We start from the raw sequence: 22627 nt of genomic DNA on the forward strand, positions 1-22627 counted from the left end.
AAAATCACGGTGATGAGTAGTACGTAATTTTAATAAATAAATGTGCGTAAATTATACGTATTTATAATATACGATCATGGTGGCATCTCCATAATGATGATTGCCGGTAACACTGTTGTTGATCGAATAGTATAATGTACTCACGGTCGAGTTGTGGCTAACAACTGGTTCGCAGGAAACGCAACGGCACAGGAACATGTATATTGTGCACAATAAGCTATACTGGATGTACATAATTTCGGATAACAGGCTCGGCCATCACGTGCGAGTGCGCGACGAAGGGATATCAGCAGAGGGCTGATGAAAATTCATAAAAGAAAATCTGAGACGTTTCAAAAAGTCGCCGACACTGACATGTATTATTCAGTGTTTCTATGGAAGTAAAAATGTATCCATACTCATTTTTAACTAATGTTTTTCCTTTCATTTTAACTTGAGTTGGGTTATTTTTATTTTTATCAGAAATTGTAGGTATTTCTTTGTTCCTGGAAATATTATACAAGTATAATAGACGTTTAAAATTAAATATAAAAAAAAATAACTAAAAATAATAATTCTCAGTTTAAAATCAACTATTTGCAACTTATATGCAGAGCAAAATAATAATGATACTTCCAGAGTTAAAAATCACTTAATATCTTATTAATTATTATCTTACCTTATTTGTTGAGTTTCATTTTTCTGTTCCATAGACAAAGTCCTGAAAAAGAAATATTTCAAAATATAGTCACAAAGAATAAAAAATAATTTAGCATGAAAATTATAACCATGCAGGTTAAATATCTATATAAATAAATACGTAGGTGTCATATAATATTTATAAATAAAATTAATTTTTATTTTACAATTTACATTTATTTACATTTTATAATAAGTTAAATTAACTTTTATTTTTTATTTCTTGTCCGATTACTCAATTATATATGTAAAGATGTACGGTATTAAAATTAAAGTACAAGTGATGAACTGTAACAAACTAATGAACTAATCTACAATGATTTACTTTTTTGTTTGTTTGCTTTTGTTCGTTTTCTTCATTGTAGTATTCATTCTCGAAGAATAAAAAATTGGTTTTTCTGAAGCTAAAAAAAAAACGGTTACCCTGTAATACACGGTTGGCTGTTGTTTTTTTTTTTATCTCCAAAATTTATAACATATAATTTCATTATAATAAATAAGACATACCTAATACCTATCGCACGTTAGTGTTCAGATAACCAAAATAATGAAAGCAACTATTGTCGACGCATTAGTTTTACAATGCGATAAAACAGTCAAACGGTACGTATTAACGGTACAACACAAGATAACGAAATTATTTTCGATGGATTTACAATATTTTTGAAGATTTAATACATTCCACTAAACGGTATAGGGTTTAGACAATTTTCGCGCCCCAGGACAAAAGCAAATTGGCTTACACATAGAGAGATAGATCCCCAATGAGCTCTTTAGATTTTGAACTAAGCAAAGAATGCATTGGTTTTACGATGTGAGTTCTTTTAACAAAAATATATACTTTTATAATTGAGTGAACACCCCCACCCCACATTAAAAAAAAAAAAAAAAATTAAATGTATTCTAAAAATTCCATACATCCTATATTTTTTTCCTTAAATTTTAATTTTAAATGAGAATATCTAAGTCAAGTAGATAATTGTAAAGCATAATCAAAATATATAAATAATATTTATTAAAAAAAAAACTGCTAATAAAAATTATTTGTTAGTAGTAGTTTCTAAAATTATAAATGGATTCAATTTTACTTGGTATTTTAATTTATTTATTAAAGTACTAGCTGAATTACCCGGCTTCGCCCGTGTGTAGTTTTTGCTTTATCAAAATGAAATTGTTAAATCAACACACATTTTTGTGTTTTAAAGAGAAAAAAAATTATTTTACTTAATTCTATCAAGTGGTAAATAATAGTAGCAGCTGAATTATAAACAATACAAAAATAATAATAATAATATTTAAAAATGACTCTTCACGTAGTTGCTCAATTCTAATATGGCTTAAGTCAAAACCTCTTGGTATACCGCATTCTGAGTTTTATTTAGTGGTGCATAAAGGTACAAATGGTCAGGTCTTACAACTCTAGACAATGCCACATACAATTGCCCCTGTGAAAAACCGTTATTTTCCAAATCTACATCACAGTAAGTTAAAGTATGACCTTGAGTTTTGTTTATTGTCATTGCAAAACAGACTTTAATTGGAAATTGAACTCTTCTAAACTTAACTGGAAAATCGTTGGAGTATTAATGGTATTTTCGGTAAAAATATTTTTTCTCCCTTAGCACATCCGGTCAAAATTTCAGCTTTAATTATATTTTTTGCAAGAGAGGTTATACGGAGCCTAGTCCCATTACATCGAAGAATTCAAATTTTTCAATAATACAATTGGAACTCCCACCTTCAGTGATATTTTATGAGAAAGCATACCAGATGGTGTTTGTGAATTTAAAAACTCACTAAGAAAATGTACCTATTCTTCACTATTAACAACTGTATCGATAGAAAAGTAATCCATTTATAGAGCTTGAAATCCACTAATTATTAGCGAGTTTATTAAGTCAGCTCGGTTATTTGTGGTTGTCAAAATAACGCGGTTTTCCATATAATCCTACATAAGTCATAGCAACCGTAATCGGTAAACTGTTATTGTTATTATTATATGAATATAGATATACAAATTACATGTAAAGAATTATTTTTGCCGATATCAACACTTTAAAATCAAAATTTTGAAAATCGGGTGATGTGATGACACTTAGGATGGTATTTGGAACAATTCTGTGAAAAAAAATTGGAAAAAAGTTAAATAGTGTCTTCACAAAATGGGTAAATAAAACAGGCCTGTTCTTTTATATATATATATACAGTATGTTAGTATACAGTATGGCCGAGAAGTCTCCCATCTAGTAACCCACACCAAACGTTAGTTCCCCAAACTGTTTGGTGATTTGTATCAGTCGTCCAATATGGATTGTGATCAGCCCAATACCGGTTATTTTGTTTATTAATTATACCGTTGTTGGTAAACTTTGATTCGTCGGTCCAACAGATAAATCGTAGAAAATCGGGTTCGTCGTGTAATTGTATCATAAACCATGCAATAAATGTAAGTTTACGATTAGAATCACCTGGTACCAACTTTTGTACTAAATCAGGCCTACACGGGTGCAATTCATTTTTTTTCAAAATTTTTTGAACTTTTTTACAAGAAATTCCAATTTCGTTGCTTAAATGCCAAATTGAAGATCGAGGATTTAATTGAACATAAGCTAATACCTGCAATTCGTCCTGTTCGTTTACCTGTCCAATCAACTGTCTTTGATTACGCCGATTATCACCTCGTCTTGCAGGTAGTCCACCACTATTTCTCAAAGATGATTCAATTCGGACAAAGTAATTATGAGGAGGGTAATATCGTTCGGGATATCGTTCTGCATAAAGTCTAGCGGCATTTCTTGAATTACGTCGACATTCACCATAAACTAAAAGCATATCAACTTTTTCATTGTTACTTGCCATTTTTAAATTTCAATGAAATACTTGCGTTACATACGAGTTTAAAACTTGTAATGACTTTCAATAATCACATTTAAACAAATGCTAAAACTCATCAGTTATAATAAGTTATTATTGTCAGATTTATACGAACATTCATATCATTCTTAGCACACGATAAATAAATTTGGTTTATTTTAGTAAAGGCTACAAATAAAATAATCGTAGAGATTACAAGTAATTACCAAACTTGTATCATGAAAAATAACAATAACTGATAAAATTAATAATTTAAATAGAAACTTTAATAATAGAAGTTATGAGAAATAAATCATATCATTTTGTTTAATCTTTTCTTACTTAGTAATTGAACTAACATTTACGTCTAATTGAGGTTAATTAATTCCTCAAAATTAAATTTAAATGATTTAATAATATCTACAAACCTACGGATACAAAAATAATAAATAAAATTTCATAATAATTCATAAAATTCTAGTATGATTGGTGAAATATTCAATAATTTTAATCGAAACTTTGACTGGTTGCCATTTAATCAGATTTGATTTTAGAGCTATGGTAAAAAGGACCAAATCGACTTAAAAAAATTCGGTCTATCCGAATTTGGTATTCAAAACACCTGTTGCCATTTAAAAAAATGCAAGTTGTATTGCGCATGCGCACACGGAAACATCTAAAAATGTAAAAATCATTAAAAAATGTGTATTTATGTATTCCCTATCCCCTCCTGAAAACCGCATATTTATCCGATGTTACTGGATAGAATTATTTAGTGTTACCTTTAAAAGGAAACACACTGTATATATATATATAAGGATAAGGATTAATTAAATTATTAATTAGCATATGGAAAGATACCGAATTGCTAATTATTTGTTTTATTTTATGTGTTCATTTGAAGAATTAATCATGAATATTAATCTATTTAAATAATATAAGTATAAATTGTAAGTTTATAAGAGATAACAAATAAATAATTATTATAATATTGTTATGTATTCATTTATTTCTACAGAACTTAAATCAAAATGTAGATTTGGTTTATTATTTAGGTTTATGGTTATTTTATAGTTTTGTCTTAGTGTAAGCAGTGGGCCAGGTTAGGTTAGCTAACCTGGCCATTGTTCTAGATAGCTATAAACGAGACCTATTTCTATTAGTATGTATAGTAATTGAGTCCTAATTATATCCAGTTTCCCAGTAGGGAAAATGGAACCAGTACACGCCTGGCTGAAGGGGACATTTTGAAATTCTAATAAACAGACGTTAATAAAAGTTTAAATAGAAAAACGATGTTAATTTTAATATTTTTGTATTTCACGTGTGATACATCGGATAATATTGGATATTTCCGCACGATCTCGATGAGAAGTTCATCTCCGTGTGATGAAAATGTAATTTCCTACATTCCGACGTGGTCGACGGTCGCGTTGTACTTGCTCTCGTCGCGTTGTCGCGGGTCGTGATGAAAAAATCTGCTGTCTCGCGTTGCAGCCGCGCATGGGACGCCGGTCAATATGAAACGCTAATAAAGGGTTGGACGGCGACCGGTCGCGCATGAGAAACAACGGCCGTTCAAACCCAATAATCGAAGACATACACGAAGAGTTGAAACTTATCGAACTTGGATCGACATTCCTATTCCGCCGATATGGTCGGCAGATTTGGACTGCTGCGAAACTTTTTGTACACTTTCATTCCAGACGTGCCCGTCCCCTTGGAATGTAACGATTAGACATGTAGGTTTCACTGTTTTTATGACTACTTGCACCACATGGTTCATCGACAATACTTGGGAACAAAGGTTTTGTGGATGAATCAAAACAGTTTGTCGCGATTACGTTGTTAATTGTAGTACGGCTTCCGCGTTGTTCGGGCATTCCAGAATATTTTGTTGGGACAAAAATATCTTTTTTTTTTTTTTTGTAAGTATTTGATAAATCTCGCGGACCGCAAACTTTCCAAGGTTGGCCATCCTTACACTAACGCCTGGGTGCCTATGCAGGCTATGTAGGTGCGATCAATAGTGATCGACCTGTCTGTAGATAGGTCTGTAGTTGTTTTCCGTTGTTTTCAGCCGCGCGGGTTAAATTCCTATGAGCGACGAGTAAGACGCGACAGTGCGCCCACTGCAGTCCTACCGAGACGGTTCTGTCAAGTGTCTTTGTTCGTTATCTGAACATTTGACGTTCATAAAATGAATTGTTTTTAACAAAGTCGATTAGTATACATTTGACATGTTGGACGAACAAACCCGTACAATTTTCCGAGCCGGTGAAAGCGAATGGTTTTTTTGGTGTACACTAGTCGAAAAACATTTACGGGAAGATCGAACGGAGTTTCGAGAGTTCTTCAGATTAAGCTGGGATCAGTTCAATTGCGTGTTATGATAATGAAGATATCGTAATTCGTAGGGCGCGACCGTGATTCAACTCCTCTCGGAGCGGTCATCGCCAGTCGGTTCAGTCGCGGTGTTAGGAATTACAAGCATTTAAAAATAAGAAAACCAGTACCAGATGAAACGTCAATATCTTCGCGACGATTTTCGCGAGGTATGCAACAACAGTGGTCACCAGATTTCAACACGTTCAAATCGAATGGGTTACGTCAGGGGTCTCCAACCTACGGCCCGCCAAGGTTTTTACACCGGCCCGCCTAGCTAATTAATGTTTTAAAAATAATATATAAAAAAACATTAATATTAATATTAATTTTCATTAGTTTAATTTATTTTTTATTGAATTAATTAATAAAATAAAATAAATTTATTATTTTTTTTCTTTTGGTATTATTCATAACAATTTATGTTTGTAAATATATACTAACACGAATAATAGAAAAACTCGTCAATCACACTTATCTGCCTAATATTGTACTCAAAACTTACGCGATTGTCAGATAAGATATGATCGACTTTTTCCGTTGTAATAATAATGCTATCGAACGTGTGATCGACGGGTTTTTCTAACTGCGTGAGTCCACTGTAGTATATCGGGTATAATTTATAAATTATGTAGAATCAGTTTTTATGATTATTGTAGTTAAGTGTCATTTATTATCGGGTGTAGTGCTCTGTGCTGTATTAAAATAAATATGAGTTTAAGTAAAAAACGGAAAGTCGATACAGAGTGCCGTGTTTTTAACAAAAAGTGGAATAATGACTATTTCTTCATTGAACAAAATAATGTTGCTTTATGCGTTATTTGCAAGGAAAAGGTTGCTGTTTTGAAAGAATATAATATTGGTAGACATTATAAAAGCAAGCACGCATCTACATATAACGACCTATCTGGTTAACTACAATCGGACAAATTTGAAATCTTAAAACAGAATTTACTAGCTCAACAGTCAATTTTTATTAAACGGTCATGTCAAAATGAATCTCTCGTAAAAGCAAGTTTTCAAGTAGCCCGTACTCTGGCGATAGCCGGAAAACCGTTTACTGATGGCCAAATTGTAAAGGAGTGCATTTTGAAAACAGTTGAAGAGATTTGTCCCGATAAAATCAATTTATTCACCGGTATTAGCTTGTCAGCGAATACAATTGCGCGACGTACCACAGATCTCGGAAATTATATTATTCGTCAATTAAAAGATATTGCTAAAAGCTTTAAATATTTTTCAATTGCTTTGGATGAATCTACCGACACTTCAGACTCAGCGCAGGTGCTTTTATTCGTTCGCGAAGTCAATGAATCTTTTGAAATAACCGAAGAATTGGCCGCCGTCCACTCAATGAAAGACTCATGTACTGGTAATGAAATTTTTTTGAAGGTAAAAGAATCTATTTTTACTTTGGGTCTTGAATTTAGCATTTTAAAAGGCGTAACTACTGATGGTGAACGCAACATGTGTGGAGCACATACAGGTTTGGTTGGAAATATTTGTAAAGCTGTATTGGAGACTGGTGCAGCAGCACCAATGGCTATTCACTGCATAATACACCAGCAAGCTTTGTGTGGGAAAAATGCACCAATATATGAAGTTATGAATATTGTTGTGCAGAATGTAAATTATATTCGAAAAAGTGCTCTCAGTCACCGTCAGTTTAAGAACTTTCTTGCTGAAATTGAAAGCGAGTACCCAGTATTCCCTATTATTGCGAAGTTCGTTGGCTCAGCCGAGGTCACGTCTTGAAAACATTTTTTTATCTTCGTTCAGAAATCGACACATTTATGACAGAAAAAAACCGTGTTATAACTGAGTTAACTGATTTAACATGGCTATGGAAATTAGCTTTTCTCGTCGATATAACTCAGCTCCTTAATGAGTTTAAAGTTGCATTTAAAGTTGCAAGGAGCTAACTCGTTGATTTCAGATACATATTCCTACATTAGAGCTTTCAAATTAAAACTAAATCTATTCACAAATCAATTAATAGAAAAAAATCTTGCCCATTTTCCAACATGCAACAAATTCAAACTTGAAAATTATAAAGAATTCCCTACCGTTTTTGCTGTTGGAGTTCTCACCTATTTAAAAGAGCAGTTCCAGACCCGATTTAGAGATTTCAAAAGTGCAGAAGACCGTATTCGAATTTTTGAAAATCCATTTGCATTAAAAATAGAAACTTTACCGACAGAGTTTCAGCTTGAAGTTATCGAGCTCATATCAAACAACAATTTCAAAGACTATTTCAAGGAAGCTAGTCTCCAACAATTTTACGCCATGTTGCCAGAGGAATCATTTCCAAATCTCAAAAAACATGCGCGTGAAATTATATCAATATTTAGCTCAACATACTTATGTGAGCAGACATTTTCAAAAATGAAATATGTCAAATCTAAGTACAGAACTAACTTAAGTGACGAACATTTACAAGCGACGCTGCTAATTGGAACCACAAAGTTTGATGCAAACTTTCAAGACATTTTAAAAGACAAGCAATTCCAAACGTCTCACTAAATAACTTACTCTTATCATAATAAAACGAAATTTTGAATTATAAAATAAAAAAATTATATAAATAAACATACATTTTTTAAATAAATCTTATTTATTATTATTTATTGCTCAATTTTATAACCTATCTATTTTTCTAAAAATGTTGGCCCGCGATGCCAAAGCGTATATCAAATTTGGCCCGCGGTAAAAAAAGGTTGAAGACCCCTGGGTTACGTTGTTCCAGAACGCGCTGACAAGTCGTAATGCGTTTTCCAAATAGGTCGTTTCGACTAGAAACAATCCGTATCCACGGTACCATGGGCAGTGGGTGACGTGATTGTTTCGGACGTTTTTTGGCCAGCACGAGGTGACGAGATTTGAAAACGATTTTTATTCCCGGTTACGGATTGCAACCTCCGCTGCGACCAGTTCGGCTCGTTCTTGATCGATTAAACCTAGCGAAATATGACGGTCACAACGCAGAGATTTCATCGTTGCCGATTTTCGGGTGATAGTTGTATAATTAGTCTCTGCTGAAACGTTTTATCGTCGAATCCTGCGCGACCACCTCCACCGTACCGGATGATACTCTTTCTTTCGTCTCTAAGGCTCTGTAAAACGCGTTGCTCATTAATCCGGACCACGAAAGTTTTCCGTTGCATTCGGATTTCGGCCTTATGCCGCAAGTTTGTGCAGCAAACCTTCGATCGACTCAACCGTACAGGAGGCTACAGCGTGAGAGTTGACGACTACATTGACGGGTCTGTTTCTAAACGATTTTAAACGTAATAAATTGTCCCGTAGTGTTTAAGAGAAAAATAAAGCCATCAATAATACATGCGTACTAATCGATCAGGCAAATGTTTTTCATCCAACAGTTAACGAAACGATTAAGGAACTTAAACGGTTCGAGTATGATTGAACAAAGATTTTTCCACTTAACACTATAAACGGTACCTAATCAATACATCTAACATGTCAGTCCGTATCTCATGAGACGTTCGAATACTTTGTCCAAGTGGTATTGGTGTTCGTCCTGGCTTGCGAAGAATATAACAATATCGACCAGATACACCTGAACGAACTCATCCAGATAACTTCTTAAGACCTCATTCATGAGTCGTACGAACGTCATGGGACTGTTCTTGAGACCGAAAGGGAGGACCCTAAATTTATACAACCTCCTGCGAGTCCAGAATGCTAAATATTTTCTAAAGTTTGGGTTAAGTGATACTTGCCAGTAACCTGATTTAAGGTCCAAAAGGGTGAAAATTTTCGCATCCCTCATTTGCCCTATCAACTTGTTTAAGTCAGACATCGGGTATACGTCAGATTCGGTCACATCGTTGAGCCGCTTATAGTCTATGCAGAGACGTGGTGAGCCGTCTTTTTTCTTCGCTAAGACTACTGGTGCTGCCCATGGGGAGGTGCTTGGTTCAACTGTTTCCTAACCCTAACCATGTCGTCGATAATGGTTTGTTTCCCTCTCAGATAGGGATAAGGTTTGGGTGTGATGGGTGTGTATGTGTTTTAAGTACGATGTCATGCTTAATAAGCTAAGTTCTTTTAACTTTTAATTATTCACAGTCTTGATATGGATACTATTTTTCATTTTAATGTTTTTTTTTAAAAATAAATATTTTTTTTTTGTTTTTACCATAACAAATTTCTAGTTTGAGTCACATACCCCTTTACATTTTATTGTTTCTATTTTTTACCAAATATTTTGCGTTATTAATAGTATATGTTTTTTATGTCCATCGCCAATAATATTTAGAGAATAACAGCCATGGCCAAAAGAACATTCAACAATTAGTACACCCTCCTAACTAAAAAAAAACTAAGATTTAAACGCAATGAAGAAATTCATCAAATCCTATATGTGTAATGTATTGTTACGTGCCAATCGATTGATAGAATCTCAGTTATTCACTCAGTCTGTTCAACGCTTAGATGTAGGTGGATATTGTAAATAATTAATACTAGGTATGGTTAAAGTGATTTATTTAAACTAATCAAAATGATTATAAGTACAAATAATTAATAATTGTTGTGAAATATTCTAAGTCCTAATAATTTAATAAACTGTTGTGAAATATTCTATATTTTATATATATGCTATTATCCATACATCTTGACGTGGACAACGAAACTCATTAGATACCTCATAAGTATTTCTTGTGATATTTGTTTAGGTTTCTGTAGGTTGTGCTTAATAGAATCTATGCTTTAGCTTCGAATTTGGGAACTTTTTTTACTGTTTAATGTAGGACTATTTTTTGTTCTTCGGCATTTGTTTTCGATGATTTTTGATAGGTATTTGTTATATGGATTGTCTTTTTTTATGATGTGATTTTTACTGTTCGTTAAAGGTCAGTTTTTTGTTCTTTGGGTTTTTTTGTAATTTGTATAAGGCATATATTTGATGATTTGTTCATTTTCTGTTGGATATATTTATTGTCTTTTTTTATGCTTAGTAATTATAGAATTTCTTTTGTTTGGTTGTTAGTAGGTACTACTAAATTTCCTCAAAATTGAACATACATTAATGACCCATCAACACCTAATGACAAAAGAAGAATCTCCCAAATGTAGTGTTCAAATTACAGTCAAGCACATCCTCACCGAATGCCGAAATTTCCAGAGTGACCGCAAAGACATACTATACTCTGCATATCTATGTGAAATCCATCATCCAGAACTCAATACAAAATCTCTTAAAGTTCTTAAAAAAATTCAATTTGTATAGTAAAATATGAATGTTTAATTTTAAGCTCTTAGGTAAAGCAATATATATATATATATATATATATATATATTATAGCTCTAATATCAGACCAATGGCCATAGCCGCAGTGGGTCTATAATTAATAAAAAAAAAAAACTATGTTTCAGAGATTAAAAATTATCATTTTTAATTTAACACTAAAATAAGATAATGTACGATTAACTAATTAAAATAAAAATAAATATATATATATATATATATATATATATATATATATATATTCATGTATTCTCTAATAAATTAGTTGTAGGATTGATAACGGTTCAAGAAAAAGTATAAAATAAGATTCAGTATGTCGTAGATGTCAACTGTTGAACATCTCAAAAGAAATTTTAATACAAACTGAGAAAATTGATCATTAATTATTTATTTATTCAATTATCATTATTCATTTTCTTCAGTACTTACAAAAAAAAGATACATTTCTCGAAGGCTATTGCCTTTATTTTCTGTAAATAGTAAAAAAATGTTATATTTATTAAATATTTAATCAAATATAAATATCAATTATTAGTAACATATTTTCGCATATTAAATAGTGAAATAAAACTTAATTATTTAAAACAGACCCTGAAAGTCTGCAATCAATTTTTAAAACGGATTTGTTATTCACCACGCATATGTTTATTACCAATTTTCCATCACATATATATTATATTTTGTTATAACCTAGACAACTTCTTCTCTTAGTAACCAAATTAAATACAAATAATATTTGTATTTAAGTTTTTTAAAGATTAGAATAATCAGTATCAGTTTCAAATTAACAAAATTTATTTTTACTTTATTAAATTATTAAATTATTTTTTTTTACGAGAAAACGAGAATGGACAAATTACCTTGCACACCAGGATTTCGGTTCAATGATATAACAGTAAGCTCGTACAAATTTTTGTGTTTAGTATATTATAAACATAGGTGAGCAGGAGCATAAGCGTGCGCACGGGGTAGTCGGGGTAGGCACTTGATTACTCTGTGAAACTTCCGTCTCTACACCAAAATATTCATAGTTATCATAATAATAAATAATCATATTATGTTCAACCACTTCGAAGCATCCGTAAACAGTAAATACATGTATAAGAATATTGAAAAATATAATTATTAAGTTAATTTAAATTACCCTATCCAAATTTGTTGTTAATATTAAATGTAAATATGTTATGTATGAATACTTTGCCAGTAATTTCTGCGCACGCTTATGCTGCATAAGTCATACTAAACTGGTGCAGCAGATGTAGTAATAATAATTGACCAACACAAAAACATTTCGCTGATTAATTCATACATTATTTGAAATCGATATTCAAATTAACTGTTGGAACAATATTGTTGGATACGTTTATTTTATTGTTTTCTAATGCAGCTTAATGCAATTCTATAATAATATTACACCTTGTTCTATTTAATGTAGAAAGAAAATCATAATTTGAGTTCCCAGTTTGTGTGGAAAAACGGATATTCGATTCCCAAAGAGAAATCAATCGGCATTGGGAAGTATCCTTTGGACGTGGACTCAACTTTGTATGCCGAGAAATTAAAACCGATACGGTTAGTACCTGTACACGTATGATTAAATATTCGCTCGGTTTTCTCCTAATAAATGTTATCACAAATCATCGATGATTCCTTATGAAGGAACAAAATTATGACAAATCTGTACATATTTAAAAATGTTCAATGATAATCAGAGTAATGAGTATCGATAAAACATATATATGTGTATATATATATATATATATACAGTCGGTACCATCTATAACAAAGGCGACCAAACTTTTTTCGGCCACGATCTACTAAAAATATACTTCACCTTTGATGATCGACATTTCTGGAAAAATTTTTTATAAACCAGAATAAAAGATAAAAACTATACTGATAGAATTTATCGACAATTTGTTCATAACCACCACGATTAATTTTCGTGCACGTGGCTTAAAAATAAATTCTGACACGATCGACTCTGAAATCGTCCGTGATCGACCGGTTGACCGCCCCTGATCTATAACGATGTCGGTCGTAACAACATGGGGTACAAAGACGTAAATTTCAAAGGCCCGGCAAAATTCCGTTTTTTTATACATACAAAACTACTGGTTTTGACGACATTGGACGTAACAACAATATCGGCAATACGACTTAAAAATTGAGTCGCAACACTGTAGATGAAGCATATTAATCAGTAGAAAATATTGTTAGTTTTTCTAATTTTTCATTACTAAATAATATTCAATTGAATCAACATTTTAATCCATTAAGACTCATATTAAATATACATGTATTTGTAAAATCAAATTGAAATCAAATTAAAATTATAATAATATACTTGCGTGGTTTAAAAATTCTTTGTACGAGTAGAATACGAGTGTATAATTTACTAATAAAAATATAAATCAAATTTGGTTATAACGACATATATTTTATGGTCCCTTGACCGTCGTTATAGGTGATATGGACTAGGGATGGGCAAAAAACATCGATGTTTTAGCTCGATATATCGATGTTTTGTCATCGATAATTTGTTACCGATTAATCGATTCAAAATCGATGTTTATGTTTAATATGTTCGAATTTTTTTATTTGTATTATTTTATAATATGCAAAGTGATATATTGCTAAAATAAATCATGGGTATACGCCTTATTTCGTGTATTAACTATCATATGGTAGCACTGTTTGATAACAGAAACTTGTTATTGAATGATAACAAATTTGAATTTTTCATTAAAAAATAATAATAATAATAATGTATTCGATACCGAATCACGACATAAATATAACCACAAGTTAGGATAGTCAAGGTATTATGTAATTATTTGTCAAATTACAAGCTATACGCTATATACGGCCGTGTACCCACGTATCATCAATTTCTCGTAAGCTATACGCCATGGATAAAAATAGCGTATTGGGTATACGCCGTATATCCCCGTATACCCTCTAATACACCACTGAGTATGCAGTAAACAACAATCGTTATACAGTATACACTATACAGTTAAAATCATGGTTGGAATGCACTAAAAAACGCATAAATAAACATTCACTAACATTTGATCAAATATGCATTCAAATCAGTGGCGTAAATAGGAATTATTTTCACTACGGGCCAATTTACCACCTCCCTCACATAGTTACAGCTAGAAACTTTTTAAAGAACTGGTGGTTTTAATCATGACATAAATGATACAAATATAGGAATTTAAATGTCTTACTATATATTTATTATTAAACAAGATACATAATAAATTAAGCATTTTTCTACAGTAGGTAGTACCTAAACGTTTTTGGTTTAAAACACAATTAGTCATGACTGATACTGTTTGAGTGTCCACATTTTTCGTTAGTCACAACTAGATAAGAAAGAATTATTTTATTATTCGTGTGTATTTTGTATTTCGTATATATTTTGTATACACTTTTATGGCTTGTGATGGGAAAATACTAGTAAGTTTAGTGGAAATAAGACCGTCCATTTATGATTTTGAAGACAAGGACCAAGTTTTAATTTAACGGATAAATCCATAATTTTTTTCTTTTTTATAATTCTGTTCTTAATTTTGTTATGTGTACCACATGCAAATTGCAACAACTTCATCAGATGACATGGTGACAACTGATTTTTGTCTTGTCAAGGTATTGTACACTTTATAAAAAAAAATTTTTTTTTTTGTTGACTAACACGAAAATGACTAACACTGTCTAACGCAGTTTTGATCTTTTGGTGTGCAATCGGCCTAAGACAATCGAATATCGACAATCGATGAAACAATTCCTAGCAACCCGTGATAAATTGATAAAATTTTACAACAATGTAAATACAATAGTAAACAGAAATCCATTTCTAAAAATAGAATGCGCTATCAAGGTACTATGTAAACCACGGACTATGGTTGCTAAGATATCTAGTCCGTGATGTAAATACACTACTTTTTTGTCGTGTCCTTCAATAGTTTATTCGTATTTTGATTGGTCATTGCAATCATGGACCATGGTATCGGTCAGTAACGTGAATTTTATACCTCAAAAATAACATATTAGCATAGAACAACAACAATAATAGTAGTTACGGGCCATGGCATCATATGGTATAAATATATAATTATATAATTTAGCAATATGCATAAAAATGTTTTAACTGAATCTGAAATATCACTATGGGCCCGGCCAGTGTTGTGTTTTAGATAAATTTATCTAGATAATAACTTCATATCTGTATCTTATCTAGATAAAAATCATAGCCATCTAGATAAATTTATGTAGATAATTCACAAAATCTGTAGCTAATAATTAGAAATAACTATTCTACAATTTTATCATTCAATATAAAATAATTAGCTAAATAAGAAATCTCGTTTGTACATTTATTTGCAAAAATTGGTTCTTAAATAGTTTTACATAGAATTATTTTACTATCATCATTATTAATCATGAACAATGACAATTTAATATGTATATAGACATATAGTACCTGCATCATATGCATGGGAGGTGGTAATTATTTATAATTTCATAACATGGCCCATACAGGTGATTGTAAACTCCGCCAGAATATCGGTTAAGATAAAAAGCTAATAAAAGGTCTAGTGTAAACTCCACCAGTTTTTTGTTTACCTGCTCAGTGCTCAAATTGCCATGTGCCTTCTCACATTAAATACGTTGACATCTATTGCGATGATGTATATCAAAATTGATAAAATTATTGTCATGGATCGATTCATTTCGAGGTGGATATAAATCCACATTGATTCATTTATTAACAATTTTATCTTCGTATTATCTGAAATCAGTATTTCTAATGATGATATCGGCAGTAGGTAAGGTATACGAAAAGTATGCTTTGACGAACATAATCGTTCGTAGTCTGCGTGTCTCCGTGTATATTTTATATTGAAGGATATATGTCGCAACAAAGTGATAATATAAAATGAATTACTGGTCAACGAGGCAATTTATTGGTTTTATTTAACAACTACAAATATAACCAAAATATAAAATACACGTCTAGTGAATGGAGGTATGATATTATATAACATTATAATAATAATATTCACTTATTATTACTTATTACTAATTTTTAATAATATATCATATTCATTTTATACTACTACTCGATTTTCTTCACTGGCGGAGTTTACATGTACTCAATTTTACCTGATTTTTCTTAATGGCAGAGTTTACATGAACCCAATTTTACCTGTTTTATTTTTCTGGCGGAGCTTACAGTAAAAAAAGGTACTTGTGACGGAGTTTACATGCGCCCGGCCCATGCGGGGAAGAAGTCTCATGCCCGTATTACTATTGTTCTGTGATATTACGAACGCCGAAATAGCCTTTACAAGAATATTAGAACCAGAGATAACGCATCATAGGTCTAAAATGGTTATTATTGCAGCTGCGCGGTAAATTGTTAATAAATACTAAAATACAGAAATAATTATGTGAATATTGTAATAAAAATACAAATTTATTTTAATTTTCAATTATTATTATACATTCAAATTTTGAGGTGATGCCTTATATAAATATCTAGATAAATTCAATTTCTACAGTATGTATCTATATCTAGATAATTCATTTTTTTTTTTATCTAAGCACATCGCTGGTCCGAACCTAGAGGGAACCCCCACTCCTTATACGCCACTGATTCAAATATTAGCATATTTCCGATGTAGTAAAGAAAACATGTAAATATATGAACTTACGAGCCCTGATTGTAGAATTTTAACATGTATTTAAAAAATATAAGTTAAACAATAGTATTTTAATTCTTGAAGTTATTATTTAATCAGGAAAATAGTACACTATACAGATAATAAGGTGTGCAACAGATGGCAGCTGTAGAAGGAAAACAATTCTTTTCGATGTTTTTAAACTTCGATTTTCTTAAACATCGATGGTTTTTCTCCGATACATCGAATATCGATGTTCAAACAATTTTGCCCATCCCTAATACGGACTGTATATATATATATATATATATATATATATATATCTTGAGGCGCGTAAACACGATCGAACAAAAGTGACGAATGCTCACGCATGTTCACATGTTCATCCTGTGTGACGCACAAATTTGCTCTCGTGTGTACGCATCATTAAATATATTCATATGACATAATTAAAAAATAAAAGAAATTAATAATATATTTTGATAATCTTTATTTGATATTCTAATAGTTACGATCCAACACTGACATATGGACGAGCAAAAGATCCTCCTAAACCTGCTTTTCAACCTGACTTTGTAAGGTTAGATGGAAAATGTCTTAGTTTTCACGGATATACAGAATTCATTTCGACTGATATGGACATGGACGAAAAAAAAATAATGATCCGACGAGTCATAATTACATACTTTTTGGTGGATGATACTATATGCGTTGTAGAACCATTTATACCGGTTATTCTTTTCATATTAAATATTAAATTTAATTCCTGTTACTTTTTTCTATAATCTTTAGATAAGCATTTATGTTTCAAACATCTTTAACTTAATTTAAGGTACCTAGTTTAAAAGTCATGAAATCCTAAGTTTTTTTTTAATGTAAGTGAAAAAAGTACAAACATTTTGTTTGTCTGTATATTACTATAGAAATTGTTTTTTACTAAGTACTAGACCCTAAATATTAAATAATTTTTAATTAGTTTTATGGACAGATTAATATTTAGTAGTGTCGAATGGTAATCAAATAGCATAAAAAGTATAAATAGTAAACAAATATATTTTGGTACGTTTTTCACACAAATTGTGAATCGTAACATTGATTACTGGAGGGAAAAATTAAAAAAAATATATTAATTTTCTCCAATTATTTAGTAGGTACTTTTAATTCAAATTTTATGATTAATATCGTACGTATATTATTGGTACACAGAATGCCGGTTATGCCCAAGGACATCTTGTGAAACGCGCAAAGATACCAAATCCACGTTACAGTAATAAAAATTATCATTGGTCAGACTTCAACAATGGCGTAGAACTATCGTTTAATGGCGTTAAATATAAACTGTGCAATTGCGATCTGTTCACCAAGAACTTCTTTTTAACACAAGGCATCACAATCGGTCCTGATGAACCAGTGCCCAACGACCCATATATAATGGACAGAATACAAATACAAAACAACACATTAATGTCAAAAAATTATAAATGCTCTGAAGAAGAGGAAATTGAAATTGAAAAAGGCAATAGGTTTTTAAAATACGATAAAAAAGTTCTAAGGTAACTACGAAATTAATGATAATAATGTTAAATGAATTATAGAAGTATTATTATTACACAATGTGTATAAATAAGTTGGTGTACTTAAATTATTTGTACTTCAATAATCGTAGGTATTCCTTAAAATTACTAATCATTTTTATGTTTAAAAAAGTATATTTTAAGTAAGGCTTTGCACCCGAATAATTTATTCGGGTTTCGGGTTTCGGACATTGAATATATCGGGTGTCCAAAAACCACAATACAACATTCAAACAAATATTTGGGTGTTAATAACCGTTATTATTCAGGTTAATATTGGTTAATACGGGTGTTAAATAGTCAAAGAAAAATATTATTCTTCATTGGTGAAGGGGAGAGTCAGAGCCCCCTCCATTAATAAAGTATTTATATTTTTTGTTACCTGCCTATGTAATAAAATATAAATTTCTTTTACAAAAGTGCAACAGTTTTTTAGACTGAACTATCATTATGTAAATTTCAAGTACTAGTGTAACTACGATTTATTTTCGAGGAAGAGGGGGTTATTTTTTATGTGTATGAAGCTTATAAATTATAATATCAATTAAAATTAAAAATACCAACAATATATCCTACTCCTAGTTAGTGCGAGCATGTATGTCGCATGTGACAAAAACAAACTATTTTATATTCAGCGTTTGTATTTGTCGGACGTGCACACGCTAAAAACGCACTAACAAGGACATAGCATAATACAAAAATAATACTTACGAATGTTGCGATAAAAATTATTACACCAACAAAAATTGACAATTACTCGCCATAGATATGTGTACTACATGCCATATACTGAACAAATACGAATAATGCGAACAACAATTTAGGTAATCATACGCGAGACATCAATTCTATTTCAGACTTACAGTATTACAATAAAAAACGGCTTTTTAATTCTTAAAAGTAACTACGATAACCATTACTTATTAAATTATAATACGACATATCCACTTGGGATAATTTTAAAAATAGTATCCCAGTTGTTTACACTTGAACATTCAACATACCATACCATTCACACATCTGTCAATATGCTATATTGCTATTGTCTATATTTAGATAATTAATTAATAATTTTCTACATTATTTGTGAAATAATTACTATGAATAATTTTACTATTAAACAACTAATGACAAAATTGCAATAATCACAAAAAATACATACAAAATGATATGTCACATAAAGATTGTAGAATAAAAAATTATTCGGGTTTTGGTTAATTCGGATGTTTTTAAAAGAAAATCATTCGGGTTATATGGGTTTTGAGCGTTTGATTTTTAAAGGTTTTTTGGGGTGTTACGGGTTCGAGTTGATTCGGGTGCAAATCCATGATTTAAAGTTCAAAACAGTATCATACTATACTCAATTACATAGCCACATGGATATGTCTTACACATAACACAAATGAGTAAAATTAAGTGCATCCCCTTAAAACGATTTAGTTGAAGACAACTTGTATGATGTTTTGGAGAACATTTTAACAAGAACCCCGTGGATAAGACATATCCATGTAAAAATAATTTAAGACGTCAACGATAGTTTTTTTTTTTAAATTAACTTTTTTTATTAATTAGTTTTTTTTTAATTTTACCATTTATCATATTTTATATATTTTTTTAAATAAATTCATTCATTTGAAAGGTTCTATGCTGCTTGGTTTGATGAAGGACGGGAACCGGCACAATGGAGGTTCTATGTATTCTATTATTTCTTGGTTAACGATAAAGTAGAAATATATGAATCTCGAGTCATGGGAGATAAAAGTGAAAAAATAAGAAATCCACTGTTTTTAAGCAAATCAAAATTGCCGAAGGATCGGTTAGATTTACCAAGTAAGTGAATAATTTATAAATATTAAGAATTGACTTTTTTTACATGAAAAATTAAAATAGTAATAATTTCAATATTATCGTCAGAAACTTGGTGCATAAAAGAGGTCTCCTATTTTATATATAAAAATATGTGTAAGAATTGATAAATTATGAAATTGATTTAATCAGCGATGTATAATAATATACGCATATAATGTGTTCACTATTGATCCTCTCCGCACGTCATGATTAGTAGCGGTCCCGATGTTTATTGTTTCGTCTTTCGTCCTTATATCTCTGCATTGACTTTATCTTGCCATCATTGCCAAGGTCTTCCGCTGAGACGCTTGCCAGTTGGTTAATTAATCAGTACTTATCGAATTATGTTTTCTTCAGCTCGCCACACATGGCACGACCATTCTAAACGCTTTAGCTTTCAGATTTATAATAGACAATATTTGGTTGGTTGTATATAGATTACAGGTTGGTATTTGTTCTCCTTTCATAGTCCCCAACCGATTCATTTCTGAAAGGTCCGTATATTTTTCTCAGCATTTTCCTCCCGAAGGTAAGTTTTTCTCCGTCCCCTTGAGTCGTCGACTATCACTCACAAGCATACGTCACTATTGGGCGTAGATAAGCTAAGTACATTTTTTTCTTTGTCTCCCATGATAACATTCTTGAACGTAACAATTTATTCAGTGAGAAGTATGTTCTATTCGCCGAATTTATTTTAAGTTTAACTTCATGATACATATCATTTTTGTAGTTAATGTTAACGCCCGGGTATCTAAAATCATCATAGATGTATGGTCTGACTATTACTCCAATTTTATATTGTCCTCTCCAAGTGCTTTATTATTTTTATTATGTTTTTTTTTTTTTTTTTTGTACTATGTATTGAGGTAATAAAAATTTAAACTAATAAATGTTTTAAAAAAAATTATTTTAAATTTTCAGAAAATTTCCCAACTATTTATTTAGAAGTTGGAATTAATGATGGCCTAGGATATTATGAAGCGAAAGATCTAATTATAGGAAAGACAATTTTCGTGTTGAATCGTAGGTATGTACACACAATTTGAATAAAAATGTTATTTCTTTAACCGGATAATTTGATTATAGATTTTTGCTCTATGATTGTGATACGTTTACCAGAAAATATTATAAAGATATTTTGAAAATTAATCAACCAGATCCTATACAAGTTGTAGATCCAAAATTTAAAAGCTATAAATGTCACTGGGTAATTTTGCTAATCAACAAATACAATGCAATCAATTTTCAAACTATTTTGTGTTAATGAAATTATAGGTTATACCACCCCATACGGGTGTTGGTGACCCAGATGACACTTTACAGAATTGTATGTCTCTAATGCCGAAGCCACCAAAAACTTATGATTTTGTTACATACGTGATGGACGCATTCAAATATCTACGATTCAAGTTAAAGATGGAGCCGTTAATTGAAGTAGATAATCATAGAAATTTCCTCCTGGAGTACTGCCTTGGCAATGATAAAATGAGCATAACCGAAGTGCCAACGGAGAACAGTGGATTCTATAAAGGAAAGATAGTAGCACCAACCCGGATCCGGAAACATGGAACTAAATTAGAAGATAATCAATTTTTCACTCCCAAAGATTTTGCTATCGGTAAACATAGAATTTACAGCTCAACATTCATTCTATGTGGCTTTAAAAAAATCAATGTCTTAGGAACGTCTCCCAAACAATTAATTACTATTTTAATTTTTACGATCGATAATCTTAATCAACCAATTTTAATAATAATTAAACGTATGGTGGATTAATTTTTATTTAGATATAGGAATATACTAAAAAATAACATTTTTCGGGAAAAGCTATAGTTAATTTAAATTGTTCTCGTGGCTTCTAAAATATACGAGGTATTCATAGTCCACGTTGATACTATTCATGATGTCCGTACTTTAATGATTTTATGGTGTTGCGTATTTATACACGGTAATTGAAATAAAAGTACAATGTATTTATTACAAATTAATTCAAATGTAATAAATAATTGGGAATTTTTACACATTAAATTATGAAACTATTATCATTAATTTATTTTTATGTTTTCTCTTTTAGGCGCTAAACTGCGTATTAGAGGAATTACATATATAATCATTGATATGGACTTGTGGACGTACAATTATATGATTAAAAATGAAAAAAAGTTCACTGAAGAGGCTATTAACGGAGCGAAACAAATGTTTAAAAAAACTGGTTTCAAACGATCGGAAAAGAATGAAGCCCTCAAACAGAATTTTATTACACAAAAAATCTTCTAATCTAATCGAAATGATTTGAAGATTTTTTGTGTTTTTAAAAAAACAGACCT

At 30.9% G+C, this 22627-nt stretch overlaps 1 protein-coding gene and 1 pseudogene across 1 annotated transcript; both read left to right on the forward strand.

Moving 5' to 3' along the window:
- Positions 1–6627: 6627 nt before the first annotated feature.
- On the forward strand, positions 6628–8439 carry LOC112682919 (general transcription factor II-I repeat domain-containing protein 2B-like). The gene is made up of 4 exons (XM_025553693.1): positions 6628–6750; positions 6865–7064; positions 7143–7609; positions 7916–8439. The coding sequence occupies exons 1-4, from the start codon at positions 6628–6630 to the stop codon at positions 8437–8439; spliced, it is 1314 nt and encodes a 437-aa protein (XP_025409478.1).
- Positions 8440–12032: 3593 nt separating this feature from the next.
- Positions 12033–22577, forward strand: LOC112682921 (annotated as a pseudogene).
- The last annotated feature ends 50 nt before the right edge of the window (positions 22578–22627 follow it).

This window comes from Sipha flava, unplaced genomic scaffold (assembly GCF_003268045.1).
Source record: "Sipha flava isolate LNK unplaced genomic scaffold, YSA_version1 214_pilon_pilon, whole genome shotgun sequence".
NCBI classification, from domain to species: Eukaryota; Metazoa; Arthropoda; class Insecta; order Hemiptera; family Aphididae; genus Sipha; species Sipha flava.

What these genes read in the sequence shown, in the direction of transcription:
- LOC112682919 (XM_025553693.1), top strand. Translation starts at nt 6,628, where the DNA reads ATGAGTTTAAGTAAAAAACGGAAAGTCGATACAGAGTGCCGTGTTTTT. An exon ending in TTATTCACCGGTATTAGCTT is followed by an intron (nt 7,065 to 7,142) that starts GTCAGCGAATAC and finishes TATTGCTAAAAG; the next exon opens with CTTTAAATATTTTTCAATTG. An exon ending in CTTTCTTGCTGAAATTGAAA is followed by an intron (nt 7,610 to 7,915) that starts GCGAGTACCCAG and finishes ATCAATTAATAG; the next exon opens with AAAAAAATCTTGCCCATTTT.